Source organism: Kogia breviceps, chromosome 14 (assembly GCF_026419965.1).
Source record: "Kogia breviceps isolate mKogBre1 chromosome 14, mKogBre1 haplotype 1, whole genome shotgun sequence".
NCBI classification, from domain to species: Eukaryota; Metazoa; Chordata; class Mammalia; order Artiodactyla; family Physeteridae; genus Kogia; species Kogia breviceps.
In genome coordinates, this window is record NC_081323.1 from 24,149,204 (window position 1) to 24,168,811 (window position 19,608).

A 19,608-nucleotide genomic window follows, 5' to 3' on the forward strand; every position below is an offset into this window, starting at 1 on the left:
TCGTGACATGGACAGTCTTGAGGAACAGTGCCCAGGTATCCTGTAGAGTGTCCCCTCTGGGTTTGTCTGATGCTTTTCTCATCATGAGGCCACGTTTTAGGTTTTTGGAATGCTCAGGCACTACACACTAGCCACACTTCATGCCGTTTGCCCTTCATCATTTGGTTAAGATAGTGTTTGCCAGGCTTCTCCAGTGCACAGTTACTATTTTCTCTTTCCCTGTTCTTTGGAAGTGAGTCACGAAGTCTAGCCTACCCTCCGGGGCAGGGGGTGGGGAGTGGGCAAGAATTAAGCTCCACCTCCCGAGGGGAGAGTCTCTACATATATTATTTGGAACTCTTGTAAGGATTACAAAAGGAATTCTCCCTTGTTTATTTATTTACTTATTCAATCATTTATCGGCTGATTGTTTTTAATTGGATTTTTATTTTTATCAAGGTAACATGTATACATAATTTACAAAGTTAAGGCTTACAAGGAAAAAGAATAGCTCCCTAAGGTCCTGTAGTTATTTGTTCCAGTGCTTCTAGATTGTATACTTACTCTACTATTTCTTGATTTTTTTTCCATTTTATATTAAGTCGAACCATATGAAATTGTCAATACTCAACTGTTTTTGATCTGCAAAATTGGCAGTTTCATATGGTTCAAACTAATAACCTAGTGTTTTGACTTCCTATTTGACCAGCTGATTGTGTGTGACATTGGAATTGTTTTGTTGTGAACTGTGACTTTGCACCTGCCCCTCATCTGACCTGGCTCGGGGATCAACCCCCACCAGCTCCAGGCTCCGCCTCCTCAGACTTGACACCTTGGGCCTGGATGAGAAAGGGGTTGCAGGGGGTGAGGGCAGCCTTCACTGTGGTAACTACGCCCCATGGGCAGCTGCGGCACAAGGCTTCAGGGGCTCCCTGGGCTCTGTGCTCTTGACGACACCCTCAGTGGCAGAGTTCTGGGCCCTTTGCACACTGGGCCCCAGGTACATTGCCTTGCAGGGTTATAGCCACTAGTCCAGCTCTCCCAATATAGCCTTAGGCCAACTGTTGAACCCTTTGTGTCTCAATTTCCTCATCTGTAAGATGAGAACCATCATCCTTCCAGATGTATTCCTGTGGTGGCAGAATGGCAGGTCCTTGTCCTGAGGCCATGGTGTGGGTTTGCTCTCTTTCCTGCCCACAGTGTGAGAGAGGCTTCCCAGAACAGGGGTCTGGGGGTCAGAGGCTGAGATGCCAGGGTCAACCTCTGTCTTGCTGTAAGGCCCTAGCCAGGTGCTCCCCCAGTTCTGGGCTTATGTTGCCCCATCTGTGCCAAGGTGATTGGTGATGATAATCTGAGAGGCTTGTAAGTGCCTGAGAACTGGTGGTATCTGCAGTGGTGAGCCCCTCTCCCTTCATCCTTCTGTAGGGCTGGGCCCTGCCCCTCCTATTCCAGGCACTGGAGGTCCTGGGAGCTTGAGATGAATGGATTTGTAAGACTGCGGGCCCAGTGTTTGGGGCACCTTGGCAAGTCCCTGTTCCCCTCTGGGCCTCAGTGAGGGTGATGGCGGGCTGAGCTGCTAGGGCCCTTTCTATTCTGAGGCCCAGACAGAAAAGAGAGACCAAGCTGGGCACAGACACCATGGTGGCAGAATCACTCAGGGACCCTGCCCAGGCCAGGGGAGGAGCCACAGTCATCAGGCAGTCTCACAGATGAATGCAAAACTGCAATTTGGATGAGTTTGTGCTACCAGATAAAAGTTAATGGTACCAAGACCCAGTCTAGGGTGTGAGGGAGGGCTTCTCTGTGGTAGTGATCCTTCCTGAGGCCTGAAGGGCAAGCAGGTGTTTACTAGATGAAAGGGGAAGAGAACATTCCAGGCAGAGGAGACAGCAAAGATCCTGCATTGGAAGGGAACAGGCCAGTGTGGCTGGAGCTGAGTGAGGCGGAGCACGGCAGAGGCTGAAGCACGTACACGGGCAGCGTCCAAGTGCAAGGCCTCAGAGCCCCAGAGAGCTTGATCTTCACCCTAAGAGCCATGGAAGCCTTTAGAGGACCTTAAGCTGGGAAGTAACATGACCAGATTTGTCTTAAAAAGCAACCTCTGCTGCTAGGGTGGGAGGTTTGAGATCAGGAAGCCCAGAGAGGAGACCACTGTTGTTCAGATGACAGTGGCTTTGTCCAGGGTGGTAGCTGCAGGGACAGGTAGAAATAGAACTGACAGGCTTGGTGGCTTGGTGTATGGGAAGAGACAAGTCTGCTGATTCTATGGCCTGAACACCTGGATGGAGGAAGGGGGATATGGGTTCCCAGTGGGAGAAGCAGGTTTGATAGGGGACTTGGCTGGGGTGGAAGGGCCAGTGGGCACCCAGGAGGTGAGACGGAGGAGCACCAGGCTGGAGTTCACAGGCCAGGGCTTGGGATGGAAGCATAGACCTTGGTAGGAGGAGGAAGGGCAGTAGGGCAACTTCTGCGGTGCCAGTGAGACCCTTGAAGGGTGGTGTAGGCCCTGAGGTGCAGGGTCCCTGGGCAGGGTCTCCCCAACACCTACCTAGCCCTTCAGAGATCCAAAGTTCGGGGGGAGGTATCATGAAGCTTCTCACATCTCTCTCCCCCCAGATCCTGCTCATCTCCGATTACTTCTATGCCTTCCTGCGGCGGGAGTACTACCTCACACATGGTCTCTACCTGACCACCAAGGACGGCACGGAGGCCATGCTTGTGCTCAAGTAGGCCTGGCTGGGCACAGGGCTGCACAGACTTCAGGGGTGAAAGGGCCAGAAGCTGGGCCAAGCCCTCTAACCAGAGCTGCCAGCAGGGAAGTCCTGGGCAGATGAGGTTTGAGTCCAGGGTCACGAATATCTGGTACCGGTGAGGAGCCGAGGCTGGCAGCAAGGCCTGTGGGGAGTAGCCAGGAGCGTCTCCACTTGGACTCCCCACTTTGTGGCTCTGCACACCAAGGAGCCCCCCTCCCAAGCAGGAAAGGGGAAGAAGCAGATGAGCAGGGTTTGTTAGGTTGTGGCTACTTAATAAATGTTTTTTTTGTTATGCAACGTCTGCCCTGGAACTAAACTGCAATCCTGGAAGCGGGGGGCTTGGCCCCTAATACCACCATGGTGCACTACACACAGGTGTGGGATTCCCGAATGAGCTCTGAGTCCACAGAACATGGGTCTGTGCACCGGTCAGCTGAGAATGGTGTGGGGCAGCCCTCCCCACTCCCCAAGCAGCTGGAGGCAAAGGGCCAGGCAGGCCTGAGCAATCTTTATTCTGCAGAGGAACAATGACCACAGATCCATACACCATGTCAGGACTGGGTGAGCCAGGGGCCAGTCCTTCAGGGGTGGGCAGGTCCAGGCATGGGCAGCACCTCAGGTCAGGGAGGGACAGATGGGCAGACAGGCAGGGGCCTAAAAAAAAAAGACAAACCACACAGAGCAGGGGTGCTAGGGGCAGCTCCCAACCTCCCCCCATCCCAGCCAGCACCCAGAGGGGCAACCCTAACATGACTGGGCCAGGATCCACCCAGGGGCAGGGTAGGTGCGGTTGGTGCCCCCTGGTTAGGACGTGGCATCCCCGCCCAGCCCACCAGGGGCAGGGGCAGAGGCAGCTCAGTTCAGGTGCCAGGAGCTACCTGGGCAGAGCCTGACAGGGCCCCCCACTCCCAAGCCAACCCCCCTACTGCTGGCTCAGAAGCCGAAGGTTTCCTGGGAGGCGTAGACCATGTAGAGGAAGCCGTCATCGTCCTTCTCCTGCTCATAGATGTCAGCGATGGGCGTGGACACGCTCACCATGCTGTGCTGGTTCACCAGCAGGAAGAAGGCCTGCGTGGGGTTCAGCTGCAGGCGGCGCCTGAGGTGGGCGGGAGGGCAAGCCAACCGTGAGGGGCTTGGCTGTTGGGCGAGTATAGCCCTCACCCGCTCCCCAAAATGATCCTAATCCTCCACCTCACACTCTAAAAGCTCTCGCCTCTGACCGGACACTGACCCCAGCCCTGACCTTGACCTTTCCCAACCTCCCCACAACAGGAACCCAGCTCCCATTCCAGTGCCCCACCCCCACCCCTTCTTTCTCAGAAGGACCCAGCCCCCTGCCTGACCCCAGCAGGACCCAATCCCCCTCTGACAGCTGCTGCCCGCGCACCGGATGATCTTGACCAACTCGCTCATGTTGACATGGTCCGGGACCAGGAACTTGGTCTTGTCCAGGACGGGCAGCTGCTTCTCACCCTTGTAGCGCTCGATGATTACCTGGGAGCGGGGCGGGGGATGAGTGAGCCCGAGGCGGGGCCTGGGCCGGGCGGGGATGGGAGGGTGCGGCGGAACTCACCGGGATTTTGCTGGGGTGCTGCTCGCGGATCTGCTGCACCTCTTTACAGCGGTCGGCTGCAGACAGCAGTCGGGGATGAGGCCGGGCCGAGGTCCTCGTCGCGGTTCCGCCCTGCCAGTACCCGAGGGGCGGCCCCGACCCCGCCTCCCCGAAGCACCCGCCCCCGGAGCCGTCGGGCCCTAAGGCCCGGGCACAGGACGAGGATGCGAGGCGGAGGCCCCGGCCCAGGCCCCAGCCTGCTTCCCATCCCGAGGGTCCAGCTCCAGCCGAGGCTGACGTCACGGAGCTGACGTCATCTGCGGCAGTCGGGTCGGTCGGCCAACACCCCCCAGCCCCCACGCCCCCACCCCGCGCTCGCAGAGCGCCCGCCGGGCCTCACCAAAGCTCCGCCGCTGCTTGAAAGGCCGGTCTGAGGGCATCGCGCCGGCCCGGCGGGGCGCGCAGGCCGGGGCTCTGGGGTGCGCGACGAGGGGATGTGGCTGCGGTTCGGGGGCTCCGGGGGCTCCGCGCCTCGCGCTCAAGGGCTCCGAGGCTCGCGCTGAGCCCGGCGACGGCGGCTCGGGGAGGTAACTCGCCCGGCTGACGTCAGGTCACAACATTCCTTAAAGGGGAGGCCGGCGCGCCGCTCCCATTGGGCCGACGCAAAGTCCGCCCGCCCGGACCCGTGACGTCACGGCGCAGAGAGCCTGGATTCCCGGCCCAGCGCCGCGAAGGGGCGGGGGCTCCCAGGGCGCGTCACAGTCCCGTGACGTCACGGCCTGCGCAGAGGTGGGCGGGGTGGGTGGGGTCGTCTCCCTGAGGTCGGGGCTGAGGGGAGAGTAGAAAGCCTGCGAGGCTGTTGGGGGAGCAGGCTCGCAGCTCTGGCGGCGGGGAGAGCGGGGGGCCAGGCTGCGGCACAGCACCCTTCTGTTCCCACTGTCACTAAATCATCTGACAGCGCTCACGCAGAGTCTGTTCCGTTCCAGGAACGGTAGGAGGCACTGGGGATGACAACACTAAACCAAACGTCCTTGCGTTCGTGGAGCTCATGGTTAAAGAAAAAGGTGGTGGTCAGGGTGGGGGCGGGGATTAAAACATGAAGACGCTTGGAGCAAGACACTAAAAAGCATAAAGGTTTTAGAAGGAATTTCTAGAACTGAAAAATAGAGCTATCGAAATTCAAGTCTCAAAAGGATGAGGCAAGAAAGCCAATTAGATACAGCAGAAGAGAAAATCACTGAACTGGATGAAAGAGCGGAAGCAATTCGCCAGAAAACAAGCCAGATGGAACATATAAAAGAGCAAGTAACAGGAATGGTAAGGTGAGAAGAATAGGTTCAATCAGCGTTCCAGAAGGAGAGAAAAGAATGTGGGAGAGGCAGTTCCTGAAGAACTTCCACAATTGATTAAAGACCAGGATCCTCAGTTAAAATCCAGAACAAAATAAATAAAAATAAAATCTCATCTAGACACTTCGTAGTGAATTTGCAGAACTCTAAAGAGAAGAAATTAGACAGAAAAATATCAAGTAACTAAACTGGTAAACATGGAAGTCCATCTAAACAAGCACCACCTGCTATGGAACATGAATGGTGACGATTAGTTCGTGGAGTACAGAGCAAGGAGCACAGGACAAAATAACAGGTAGGACTGGAGAGGGTAATCAGAGTTTAAGTGTTCTAAGAAGCTTCATTTATTTGAGAGGAGGAGAATAAAGCTAATTGGTAATTATCTGGCTTTGTAAAGTCAAGTCAAGTTCAAACACTTCAGAGAGATCACTAAAAGAATAGAAGGTATAACTGCCAATGCACAAAAGAGAAAAGTTTAGTAGAGGGTATTAAAATATAATTGAAGGTAGAAAAGGAGAAAAAGGAAGCAAAGTGAAAAGAATGGTACATAAACAGCACAAAACCAGAGGTAGAAAATGTTTTACACTGATCTATTAAAATAGAGATGAACAGATTGGCCAAGAAAAAGAAAATGCAGGTCTATGCTATTTACAAGAGGACATTTAAAACCTAAGGGCACCAAAAGTAAACAGCTGGAAAAAAGTGTATACTAGAGAAAAACTAACCAAAATATATACCCATAGCAAAATCAGACAAAATAGGCTTTAAGGCTAGAGACATTATTAGTGATAAAAAGTGTCAACACAAAATGATGAAAAGAACAATTTTCTAAGAAGATATAACAATTCTGAACTTGTATGTTAGAGGTTAAAAAAAAAGGCTGAAAGTGCATGAAGCAAAAGTGACAGGATACAAGGAGAAATTGCCAAGTCCTTCATCACAGTGGGAGATTTAAAAACTTTTTCAGTAACTGATAGACCAAACAGCCAAAAAAAGGATATAGAAGATTTTAATACCATTAATAATTCTAATCAGTTGACCCTGGTAGAACCCTGAACCCAATATGTTACTTTCAGGCACACAAGAAACATTTATAAAAAATGACGTGTGGGGAATGTGGGAAAGAAAGAAATCAAAGACAACAGATGGGGACAGGGAAAATTACAGAGTACATTTTAGGGGAAGATCATGGGTTAATTTTGGGGAGGTCAAGTTTGAGATGTCTGCTAGCTCCCAAGCAGAGACATAGGGTAGACCAGGCCCCAAGACAAATCTCAACAGATAATCAGATTAATTAATTTCATACAGACCATGTTCTCTGACCACAAGCAAGAACTGAATAAACTCCAAATCTTTCGATATTTAAAAACACTTCTAGGGACTTCCCTGGTGGTGCAGTGGTTAAGAATCCGCCTGCCAATCCAGGGGACATAGGTTCGAGCCCTGGTTCAGGAAGATCCTGTATGCCGCGGAGCAACTAAGCCTGTGTGCCACAACCACTGAGCCTGTGCTCTAGAGGCTGCAAGCCGCAATTATTGAGCCCACACGTCTAGAGCCCGTGCTCCACAAGAGAAGCCACCGCAATGAGAAGCCCATGCACGGCAACGAAGAGTAACCCCCGTTCACCGCAACTAGAGAAAGCCTGAGTGCAGCAACGAAGACCCAACGCAGCCAATAAATAAATACATTTACAAAAAAACCTGAAACACTCTAAAAAAAATTTTTTTAAGAATTTTAAAAACACTTCTAGAAAACTCTTTACTCAAAGATTAAATCATATGGAAATGAAAACTATTTAGGTCAAACTAAAAATGAGAATACATATAAAAACTCCAGTTTGGGTGGTGGGGGACTAAAGCAGAATTTACACGATTTGTAACCTTATCAGTGGTATTAGGTATGAAGAAATACGGAGAATTTATGAGCAGAATGTCAAAGAATTTTAGAATGGAGTTAAGTGTAAACCCAAAGAAAGTGGAAGGAAGATAATAATGAAGAGCAGAAACTGATTAAATAGAAAACAAAAGCACTAGTATGTACCACAAAACAAAGCTGGATCTTTGAAAAGACCAATAAAATAAACATTAATGTGCAAAAGGGATCTAACTACAGATATAGCAGAAATGACAAAAATAAGATTATAAACTTTATGCCAATACACTAAAAACTTAGATGAAATGGACAATTTTCTAGTAAAAGATAATTTGCCAAGACTAACTAAAAAAGAAATAGACAAACTGAGTAGCCATATACAAAAAACAAAAAGTAGTCTAGATGGTTTTTTAGTTGAGTTCTCCCAAAATAATAATAATAATAATAATAAAACCAAACCTGCATCAAACATTATACTTAATGGTAGAACACCATATTATATGATAAATATTAAGCATTATTCCCTTTAGAGCCAAGAACAGAATTTTTAATTGTATTATTGAACAAAATGCAAATATTGCATGGAGGGCCCAGCCAGAGTACCAAGACAAGGAAAAGAAAGGAGCAAAACTACCATTCACAGCCAGAAAACCCAAAGGAATCTACAAACAATAAAAGATTACTAACTAATAAAGTCTAACAACACACAATACTAAGTTTTAGGGTAATATGGGAAAATGAGAACTCTTTACACTGCTGATGGGAGTGTAAATCATTTCAGCTACATTAGGGAGCAATTTGACAAAATCTACCAAAACTGAAATGCTCATATCCTCCAAACCAGGAATTAAACTAGTGGGTGAGCACATGTGCCCAAAGAAATACAGTTAAGTATGTTTATTGGAACATTTTCAAAATAACAAAAAAAAAAATTGGGAGCCACCTAAATGTCCTATTAAATATATTGTGTAACAACAACAGGACATTCCTGTAGTGAAAGAGGGAGAGAAGGGGTCAGCAAAGTTTCCCTTTAAAAGCACAGACAAAAAAATAAAATAATAAAATAAATAAAAGCACAGACAGTAAATATTTTCAGCTTTGCAGGCCATATGGTCTCTGGCAACTACTCAGTTCTGTTGGAGTGTGGAAGCAGGCCTAGACAATCTGAATGGGCAAGGCTAAGGCTGTGTCCTAATAATACTTTATTTGCTGAAACAGACAAATTTGGCCTGAGGGCTTTAGTTTGCTGACTCATGATCCAGAACTGTGTGTGTCAAAGTGGACACATCTCACATACACAAATTTGCAGGAGATTGTGATCAGAGTCATTAAGAGCAGCTGAAAAAACTAGGTCGGCCATGGCCTTGAGGAAGTGGTTACACCTTTCTTTTGTCAGGCTAAGCCTTTCGGGATAGGCCCATCCCCCAAATCCCTCAGATGGTCTGTGCTCCATCTTTCTCTTAAATGACCAGTCATCAGGGCTGACACTCCCTCCACCAGTCCTCTGGTTACTCTGCTCACTTGTTCCTCCTCTCCTCCATCTTCCCTGAATCCAAAGGGCTGGCCTACTACTCTATGTCTCTACTTGGAAGTCTAGCAGATATCTCAAACTTGACCTCCCCAAAATGAACCCATGATCTTCCCCTAAAATGGACTCTGACTGTAACCCTCCCTTTCTGCACCTGTCATCCTTGACTCCTTTCTTTCCCACAGCCCCACACATTCTCCAGGGCCAAATCCTTGGTTCCACATTCAAAATATCTCCAGAATCTGACCACCTCTCACCACTTCCACTCCTGCCACTCAAGTCAGAGCCACCATCATCTCTTGTCTGTCTACTGCCATCGTTTCCTCCCTGGTCTCCTTGCTTTGGCCTTGCCCACTTGAGCCTGGTCTCACTACACTGACAAGAGTCCTCCTGTGCACACAGGTGTTGGATCGTGCTATTCCTTCATGCCACTCAAAGTAAAAGTCAAAGGCTGAACAGTATGCCATGAGGCCTGCAGGATCTGCCTTCCTGCTGCTCCTCTGGGCTTATCTACCTCACCCTTGCCCCCTTGGCTTCACACTGGCCTCCTTGATATCACTATTCCGGGAATCCCAGACACACATGTGCCCCGAGCATTTCTGTACTTACTGGTCCCTTTCCCTGGAGCATTCTTCCCCAAGATCTCTTTGTGGCTCACTCTCTAATCTCCAAGGTCTCCTCAGGGAGGCCTTCCTGAATGATCTTATTTAATATGCAGCCCCCACCCCAGTCACTCTCTATCCTCCCTCCCAACATCTTGCTTAATTTTTTTTGCCAGAGCAGTTATCACATTCTAATATGTTATATGCTTTTCCTAAACATTTTGTGATGAAAACTTTCAAGCGAACAGAACACTTGAAATAATTGTTCAATGACCACCCATATACCTACCAGTTACATTCTACACTTAACACTTGCTCCATCTGCATTATCACTATCTGTCAATCTGTCCATGCATCCATGTTATCTTTTTGATGCATTTCAGTAAGTTGCAATTCAACATTTGTTTATGATAAAAAATCTCAACAAAGTGGGTACAGAGGGACCATATCTCAACATAATAAAGGCCATATATGACAAGCCCATAGCTAACATCATACTCAAAGCTGAAAGCTTTTCCTCTAACATCAGGAACAAGGCAAGGATTTCCACTCTCATCACATTTATTCAACATAGTATTGGAAGTCATAGCCAGAGCAATTCGACAAGAAAAAGAAATAAAAGATATCCAAAATTGGAAAGGAAGAAGTAAAACTGTCATTATTTGCAGATGACGTCATATTATACATAGAAAACATTTAAGACTTCACCGAAAAAACTGTTAGAACTAATAAACAAATTCAGTAAAGTTGCAGGATACAAAATCAATACACAAAAATCTATTGCATTCCTATACACTAATAACAAATTATGAGAAAGAGAAATTAAGAAAACAATTCCATTTAAAATTGCATCAAGGGCTTCCCTGGTGGCACAGCGGTTGAGAGTCCGCCTGCCAATACAGGGGACACAGGTTCGTGCCCCGGTCTGGGAAGATCCCACGTACCACGGAGCGGCTGAGCCCGTGAGCCATGGCCGCTGCGCCTGCGCGTCCGGAGCCTGCAACAGTGAGAGGCCCGCATATCGCAAAAAAAAAAAAAAAATTATAAAATTGCATCAAAAAGAATGAATTACCTAGGAATAAATTTAACTAAGGAGGTGAAAGATCTGCACACTGCAAATTAGAAGACACTAATGAAAAAAATTGAAGTAGACATAAATAAATGGAAAGATATTCTGTGCTCATTTGGATTGGATGAATTAATATTGTTAAAATGTCCATACTACCCAAAGCAATCTACAGCTTCAGTGTAAGCCTTATTAAAATTCCAATGGCCTTTTTCACAGAAATAGAACAAACAATTGTAAAATTTGTATGGGGGTCTTCCCTGGTGGCACAGTGGTTAATAATCCTCCTGCCAATGCAGGGGACACAGGTTCAAGCCCTGGTCTTGGAAGATCCCACATGCTGTGGAGCAACTAAGTCCATGCACCACAACTACTGAGCCCACGTGCCACAACTACTGAAGCCCGTGCTCCTAGAGCCTGTGCTCTGCAACAAGAGAAGCCACTGCTTCTTATTGCATGGGCAATAAGAAGCCCATGCACCGCAAGGGAGAGTAGCCCCCACTCGCCACAACTAGAGAAAGCCTGCGCACAGCAACGGAGACCCAATGCAGCCAAAAATAAATAAATAAATTTATTTTTAAAAAATAATTAAAAATAAAATAACATAAGATTTGTACGGAATCACAAAAGACCCTGAATAGCCAAAGGAGTCTTGAGAAAGAAGGACAAAGCTGGAGGCATTCTTACACTCCCTGATTTCAAACTATATTACAAAGCTATTATAAAACAATATTGTATTGACATAAAAACAGACACATAGATCAGTGGAACAGAATAGAAAGCCCAGAAATAAACCCATGCATATCTGGTCAATTTACCTACAAAGAAGCCAAGAATACACAATGGGGAAGGAACAGTCTCTTCGTGGGAAAACTGTACAGCCACATGCAAAAGAATGACACTGGACCACTGTCTTACACTATACACAAAAATCAACTCAAAATAGATTAAAGACTTGAATGTAAAACCTGAAACCAGAAAACTCTTAGAAGACAACATAGATGGTAAGCTCCTTGACATCAGTCTTGGCAATGATTTTTTGGAATTGACACCAAATGCAAAGGCAACAGAAGCAAAAATAAACAACTGGGACTACATCAAACTTATAAGCTTCTGTGCATCAACAAAATGAAAAGACAACCCACCAAATAGGAGAAAATTTATGCAAATCCTATATCTGATAAGGGGTTAATATCCAAAATATATAAATAACTTATATGACTCAATAGCAAAAACCAATCCAATTTAAAAAACGGGCAGAAGATCTGAGTAGACATTTTTTCCAAAAAAGACACAGGTACATGAAAAGGTGCTCTATATCACTAATCATCAGGGAAATGCAAATTGAAACCACAATGAGATAGCACCTCACACCTGTTAGATGGCTGTTCTCAAGACAAGAAATAACAAGTGTTGGTGAGGATGTGGAGAAAAGGGAACCCTTGTGCACTATTGGTGGGAATGCAAATTGGTCCCAACAACTATGGAAAATAGCATGGAGGCTCCTCAAAAAACTAAAAATAGAACTATCATATGATCCAGCAATTCCACTTCTGAGTATACTTTGGATAACATATTTCCTTTATCTAAAGGAAATGAAATCACCATCTTGAAAAGATATATGCACCCCCTTATGTTCATTGTAGCATTATTTACAATAGCCAAGATATGGATCCAACCTAAGTGTCCATCAACAGATGAACAGATGAAGAAAATGTAGCATATATATACAATGGAATATTATTTTTCAGACATAAAAAGGAAGGAAATCTTGTCATTTGAGACAACATGGAGGGACCATAATCTCACTTATGTGTGGTATCTAAAAAACAAGCAAATAAGGGAATTCTCTGGCAGTCCAGTGGTTAGGACTCCCCGCTCTCACTGCCAACGGCCCGGGTTCAATCCCTGGCGGGGGAACTAAGATCCTGCAAGCCATGCAGTACGGCCAAAAAAAAAACAAAAAAAAACAAATAAAAACCCACCACCACCACAACAAACCCACACACAACAAACCAAGCAAATAGAACAAAAAAACAAGCTCATAGAGACAGAAAACAGAACAGATAGGAGGTGGGGTTGGGGGGGATGACATGGTGAAATGAGTGCGCAAAGATACAAACGTCCAGTTATAAAATAAACATATAAAAGTCATGGGCATATAATGTACAGCATGGTGACTATGGTTAATAATACTGTAGTCTATATTTGAAAGTTCCTAAAAGAGTACACCTTAAAGTTCTCGTGACAAGAAAAAAAATTTTGTAACTATGTATGGTGACAGATGTTAACTAGACTTATTGTGGTGATCATTTCACAATATACAAATATTAAATCATTATGTTGTACACCTGAAACAAATGTTCCATTTTAGATTCCTGTCAACAATATATGGGAGTTCCAGTTGCTCTGCTTTCTTGTTGATATTTGGTATTGCCAGTTTTAAAAATTTTAGCCATTATGGTGGTCATGTAATGGTATCTCCTTGTGGGCTTAAATTTAAAATGCTATCTAATTTTTAAAATGTATTTTGTTTTATTTCTTTTTCCCACTAACACGCAAGCCCCTTAAGGGCAGCATTTCCTATATATTTGGTTCCTGCGCTATCCCAGCACCTAGACAGAATGTAGCACATGGTAGGTGCTCAGTAAATACTTGCTGGGTGAGGACCTCTCCTCTGAGTACCCACTGTGTCATCTCTCTGAGTCACTGCCTACCTGAGCTTGGGTCTCCCGCCTGCTCCACGTGCACAGACTGGGTCTGGGTTGATCACTGCTACTGGGCACTAAGGGTCTCTAAGAGGACTGTGCAGGATTGTTGGGGAACAGTGTCAGCTCAGGGCAGTGTCTGATCTGTGCTGTTCTGTGGCTTCTGACTGGGACTCATGGGCCTGAGGAAAGGCAGAGAGCTGTCCTTGGCTGGCCTGTCACATGAAGGTGGAGCAACCCCTGTCCGGGTTGGCCACCAATTACTGTGTGACCATGGCAGGTTCCTTCTCTGAGCATCTGTTTGCTCCTTTACACACCAGCAGACAGATCAGGGTCTGAAGTACCTTTACCACTTACTGCATAACTTTGAGCAAATTCTTTCCCTCTGGAGCCTCAGTTTCTTCATCTGCAAAATGGAGACAGTAACAGAGCCTACATCTGAGGTCAAGGGTCAGTGAGTGACCAGGAGGGAACAGAGTCCTGGGGAAACAGGGCCTGGAATCAGATGGACCAACTTTGGTACCTTGGGGCTGTGGCATCTTATTTAAGGCAGTGAACTCACTTGTAAAATGGGCCTCATGTTGGGAGGACCCAGGAGGAATGAGGTCTGAGTCAGGGTCATCCTCTCTGAGTAAGGGTTGGTTGTTCCTGTTTGCAGAACTCTAAATGGAATTTTCCAGAGATTGGAGGATCTGAAACCCACCCAGGGGTCCCCAAGCCTCTGTCTGGGACTGCCCCACCCTTACTCCTTGAAGTCTTTCTGGATTCACTGGGAAGTGTAGGCCATGACCACCAACCTCACTTCCCACATGGGACCTTGGACCTGGCCTTTCCTTCCCCTGGGCCTCACTCCCTTGGTCCCCTTCTCTCTCTCTAGCCAAGGGAGTGCTCAGTTCTCACCCCACCTCCTTGAATGACAGGGCCAGGCTTGCCACCCCCTTCCCCTCCTGCTGTGTCCTTAGCCCCTGCCCTCCCCAGATGCTGGCCCTTAGAGCTGGCCGGTCACCTGGTGAGGTTGCCTCCCCTTGGCCTTTCCAGCCTCCAGCTGCTCCTCAGCATTCTCACCCTGCCTTGGGCCTCAGCTTTCCTCAGCCCTCTCATGTTATCCTGGTCATGTCCACGTTCACACCCATTAATGCCTCCAACACGACAGTGACTCCCAAATCCCCACCTCCTGCCCTTGACTTTCCTTTCAGGCCTCCTGCACAAAGAATGTTTAGGCTTCTCAAACTTCTCTGAAAACTCAAGCTCAAAATCTCCTCTGAATGTGTTCAAAAACCTGAGATGACCTATCAGTTTTGTTTTCTTCTTGGAAACAACCTCCTACCCCATTCAGCATTTCTTTCTAGGTTTACTACCCAGCACCCTTCACCACCATCCTGACATAACCCTTTTGACTTTCTCTCGTGTTGGAGCCTCAAATTGCCTGGATACCCTGCTTAACACTCTTTCCTTCACTCCCTTATTCTGATGTACATTCTTCGGTAGCTTCCTGAGAAACGGTGCATGGCAGATAAACACACATGACCTTCTATTGTACGAAAATATTTACCTTATTCTTACACTTGGCTAATAGTTTGGCTGGGTATGGAACTCTAGGTTGTAAATTATTTTTAATCAGAATTTTGAGGGCATTCTCTCCTAGTTTCTAATGATGCTGTTGGGATGTCCAGTGCTGTTGTGATTTCTAATCCTTTGTACCCTGTTTTTCTTTTTTCTCTCTCTGGATCGTATCTGTCCGTGGTGTTCTGAGATTTCATGATTATGAGGCTTGGCATGGGTCTTTTTAAAATTAACTGCTCTAGACACTCAGATCTTTCAATGCGGAAACTTATGTCCTTACTTCTAGAAAATATTCTTATAGTCTCTTGTTGATAATTTTCTACCCCACTTTCTCTTTCTGGAACTCCTGTTAATCAGATGTTGAATATCCTGGACTGATCCTTTAATCTCCTAAACTTTTCTCTTCCATTTTCTTTTTTCCCACCTTTTGGGAGATTTTCTCAACTTTATCTTGCAACTCTTGTGTTGCATTTATTCCCTTAGCATTCTTTATCTTTCAAAAGTTCTTATCTCTGAATGATAATTTTGTTATAGCCTCCTGTACTCTTAACCATGGCATGAAGGACTATGCCAGTGGTTCTCAACCCTAGCTGTATGTCCAGGGAGCTTTTACAAACTGATGATGTCCAGAGCTTACTCTCAGGGATTATGATTTAATTGGTCTAGGGTAGGGCCCAAGCATAGTTTGGTTTTTGTTTTCTCAATTGGTCATCTCACCTTCACTAGAAATAAGCTCTTGCCACCATCTCCTTTATGTCTAGACTGGGGCCTTGGGCATAGCAGGCATTCACTAAATAACTGAATGAATAAACAAATAAAGCACTGTTTTGCAAAGGAAGATTGCAAAATAAGAACAAGTTACAGGCAGTCTGCTACTTTTGCTCATGATGTTTTTCCTAAATATATATGAAAACCCAATACTTGAAAGTCAAACAATAGTCTTGCATGTCAATAGTGCTTAAACCCAGAGAATTAAAAATGATGAAATTCCCTATTCCACCTCACCTTTAGGCAAGTCTTTAACAACATATTTCTTGTGAACGAAGATGTTAAAGTGTAATTACTTTCCTCTCAGTTTCTGCTGAGACCCCAAGGCAACACTTGCCACATACCAGGAGAGGAACAGGACCAATGCAGGACTGAAAAACAAGGTGTCCCAAAGTGGATTCACACTTCTGCATCATCTTTAGCCTATAAAAGAGCTAGAAGTTAGAGGACAATTTTTAGAAGCTGTGGATGTACTTGAGTCTCACCATCTATGGAGGGAGGTGGTAGGGTGATTCTGCTTCACCTTGAATCAATAGAGAGGGAGTGTGTAGAGAGGGACCCTGAGAACCAGGAGCCAAAAGGAAAGTTATAAGGGGCCAGCCAGAGCAAGCACGTCACCCAAAGTAAGGGAATGGAAGGTTGCGGATGCACAACAGAAGGTAATGGGGATGGGGGGACAAGGGGCAGGTTTTTGAAAACCCATGTAAAATGCACCAGAAGCACAAGTGTCAGCTTTGAACACGCACCAGGCTCCAAGAGGAAGAAGCCAGTTCACAACAGTATTGAAGAAGTATGAACTTTCCTCCCCTCATCACACTCCCCTCTTAGCAACATGGGCAGCACAAGGCGGGGGGGGCGGGAAAAAGGCCACAGCCAAGCACTTGCTGCCCTTCCACTGCCACGGGCAAGACTGGGAGCGGGACCAGCCTGGGGAAGGGGTGGCTTCTATCTCCAAACACCGTTCAAAAGTTTTGTTACACTGGACTGGATGCGTCGTCTACCGATGGGAGAAGCCTGGAACTTGCCCTACATGCCATCCAGGGGCAGAGGAAGGGCAAGCCCCAGAGAATAAAGTTAAAGACAGTGGGAGACCCAAATAAAGTTGCCCTTTGATCCAACTGAGCTTGTTTAACACAATGGTAGGACTAGCACTTTGAATGTGTTTGTGTTATTTTCTTTCCTGATTGAATATGATCAGTTTAAGTTCACTGACACTGGATTGCATCAACCAATTTGATGTGCTTGGCAACTTAATGATTTCTACCTGCCACAGTGATCACATTTATGAGATCTCCATTTTTTTTTTTTTTTTTTTGTAATTCACCAGAACCTGGATTTGGTGTGGAAAGATGGTTTAGGATTCTCAATGAAAAAATATACATTAAAAAAAAAAAATAGGGGCTTCCTGGTGGCGCAGTGGTTGAGAATCTGCCTGCTGATGCAGGGGACACGGGTTCGAGCCCTGGTCTGGGAAGATCCCACATACCGCGGAGCAACTGGGCCCGTGAGCCACAACTACTGAGCCTACGCGTCTGTAGCCTGTGCTCCGCAACAATAGAGGCCGTGATAGTGAGAGGCCCGCGCACCACGATGAAGAGTGGCCCCCGCTTGCCACAACTAGAGGAAGCCCTCGCACAGAAACGAAGACCCAACACAGCCATAAATAAATAAATAAATAAATTTAAATTTAAAAAAAATAAAAATAAAAAAAATTTTTAAAAAGAAAAAATATACAAAAGTGCAGTTGGTTTGAGAGTCAAATATATGAAAGGGAAGAAAGCCTATAATTCCTGGAGTGCTTTTAGAACACATTTTTGGAGAAAGGCAATACCAGCTCACAGAGAAACATCAGAATTCCAGAACAGTGGCAAGTACTGAAGTGGAGGAATAAATGGTGAAGGGAGAGGACAGCTGCAGCATTTTCCTTGGGAGGCAACCATTACCTGAACTGCAGGCCCCCTGCTCAGGGACCCCAGCTATATATCACACCTGAAGGGAATCAGACAGGGATTACCTCTGAACGCTTTCTGGGCTGATGTGATTTTGAAAGGGGGGGTGTGGTTGACAGGTTTAAGCGTTTGTTACTTAAGTGGTAAACTTAGGATCTGTGCATTTCACTGTCTTGCAAATCTTACCCACTCCCCCCAAAAAGGTAAACAAACTAATGATACACATGTTGAAGTGTTTAGGAGAGTGTACTGTCTGCAACTGTACTTTGAAATGCATCCAAAAATTGGATGCATGGATGGATGGATGGAGGAATGGATAGTTATGTGATAAATACAGCAAAATGTTATTGTAGCAATTACAGAATTAAATGGAGAATATAAAATTATTTCAATTTCTCTGTATGTTTAAACATTTTCAGGACTTCCCTGGTGGTTCCGTGGTTGAGAATCTGCGCTTCCACTGCAGGGGCCGCGGATTTGAACCATGGTCGGGGAACTAAGATCCCGCATGCCAAGCAGTGCGGCCAAAAGAAAATTTTTTTTTTTCTCATAATGTTGGGAGCGGAAACACCCTGCTATTTTGGCAAATATACTTCTGAAACCCAGAAGCCATGCCTTTCCCTCCCGCCCAGGACGTCAGTTTCTAACCTTAGTAGTTATTTTATTCCTGTACATTTGCTACTTTTAAGTACAGAAACACATGTATTTACATGTGCTGTACCATTATTTAGACTTCTTAAAACCTGGAGTTCAGTCCAGGGTACATGAGTCCATGCTGCATCACAAACTGGAATGAATGCAAGGCAAGCTTCCCAGGTGTGAAAACCCATTGCCCAGGGGACTAGGAGGTGGAACATCTTTATGTTCATGGGTCATCCGGTTTTCCCCAAAGCCAGACAGAGCCAAACTCTCCTCAGGACCTTGAGGGAAGTTTTATGATGGAGAACTTTAAGGCAAACAAGAGGGGGTGGGTGAGGAACTAAGCAAAGAGAGGAGGGCCAGGTCCCCAAACTCTTTCTAAACTCTTGCTCTGTTGCCAGACCTCCCTCTCCCCTCTATAGAAACCTGACCTCTCCCCTGGGGTAATTTATGTTATTCAGACCATCTTCTCTCATTATTCTTCTTGGAGAAACTCAAGACAGAAGGACAGGGGAACCTTAGACTTGGATCGAAGCCTCAACAGCCTCTGAGAACAAAGAGGAGATAGTGGTGGCCATGCCTCACTTTCCTTTAAACCCGGCATCTCTGAGGTAATTACTGATCCAGTGTCATTTTGCTGCAGTCCTGCAGTCACCGCCTCCCAGGGTGTGCTTCCTGGTCCACAGGGACAGGGACAGCAGGCAGTGACAGCTCAGAGAATCTGTTTTACTTGAAGATTTGGGGGAAAGTATTTAAAAGGATTATTTTTCTATATTATCACAAACATATCGATTATGGCGTGGAAAATTCCTATGATCTTTCACTAAAATAGATTTTGAAGAAATTTTGCCAAGCCCTTATAAACTATACTTCTAGGCTCCCAAGGGTACGTGTTTTACTCCCCTGATACTGTTAAGAAACTTCACTGGAAAATTTAGAAAAGCATTTTTGTTGTATGGAAGAACTCACACTGTAGTCGGAGGTTACTGCCAGGGAAGGGAGGACAATGAAGGGGAATTTCGGGGTTTGCACTATAGTTTTAAATCCTTTCCCTCTGTAACAAGAAACAAAAGACAAAAAGAGAACCTAATAAAAAATAAATACATGTAGTTTCTGGGGAAAAAAAATCCGAGTGCTGCTGGATGACGAGTGGCCCACAGCCTCACTGAGTGGCCGGCGCAGCCCCTCATCCCCACCGCAACCCAGGACTCAAGTCTAAGGGAAGGCGGATGCTTATCCAGGATGAGCTCGCACGGGTGAACCAGACCATCTGGGATTTC

The 19,608-nt window shown here is 46.1% G+C and overlaps 2 protein-coding genes across 3 annotated transcripts in view; one reads left to right on the plus strand and one right to left on the minus strand.

Moving 5' to 3' along the window:
- Positions 1-3,029, plus strand: part of PIGU (phosphatidylinositol glycan anchor biosynthesis class U) — a 116,853-nt gene extending 113,824 nt beyond the window's left edge. For both annotated transcript variants that reach the window (XM_059039068.2, XM_067012185.1), the window contains exon 12: positions 2,596-3,029. In XM_059039068.2, the coding sequence (XP_058895051.1) occupies positions 2,596-2,709 (114 nt within the window). In that variant the 3' untranslated portion in view covers positions 2,710-3,029. The remainder of the gene's footprint in view (positions 1-2,595) is intronic.
- Positions 3,030-3,219: 190 nt separating this feature from the next.
- On the minus strand, positions 3,220-4,883 carry MAP1LC3A (microtubule associated protein 1 light chain 3 alpha). The gene is made up of 5 exons (XM_059039117.2): positions 4,685-4,883; positions 4,306-4,361; positions 4,120-4,226; positions 3,659-3,828; positions 3,220-3,386 (listed from the first exon to the last, which is right to left on the minus strand). The coding sequence occupies exons 1-4, from the start codon at positions 4,722-4,724 to the stop codon at positions 3,666-3,668; spliced, it is 366 nt and encodes a 121-aa protein (XP_058895100.1). The 5' UTR covers positions 4,725-4,883; the 3' UTR covers positions 3,220-3,386; positions 3,659-3,665.
- Positions 4,884-19,608: the final 14,725 nt, after the last annotated feature.

What these genes read in the sequence shown, in the direction of transcription:
- MAP1LC3A (XM_059039117.2), bottom strand. Translation starts at nt 4,724, where the DNA reads ATGCCCTCAGACCGGCCTTTCAAGCAGCGGCGGAGCTTTG. An exon ending in CAAGCAGCGGCGGAGCTTTG is followed by an intron (nt 4,362 to 4,684) that starts GTGAGGCCCGGC and finishes TGCTGTCTGCAG; the next exon opens with CCGACCGCTGTAAAGAGGTG. An exon ending in GAGTTGGTCAAGATCATCCG is followed by an intron (nt 3,829 to 4,119) that starts GTGCGCGGGCAG and finishes CGCCCACCTCAG; the next exon opens with GCGCCGCCTGCAGCTGAACC.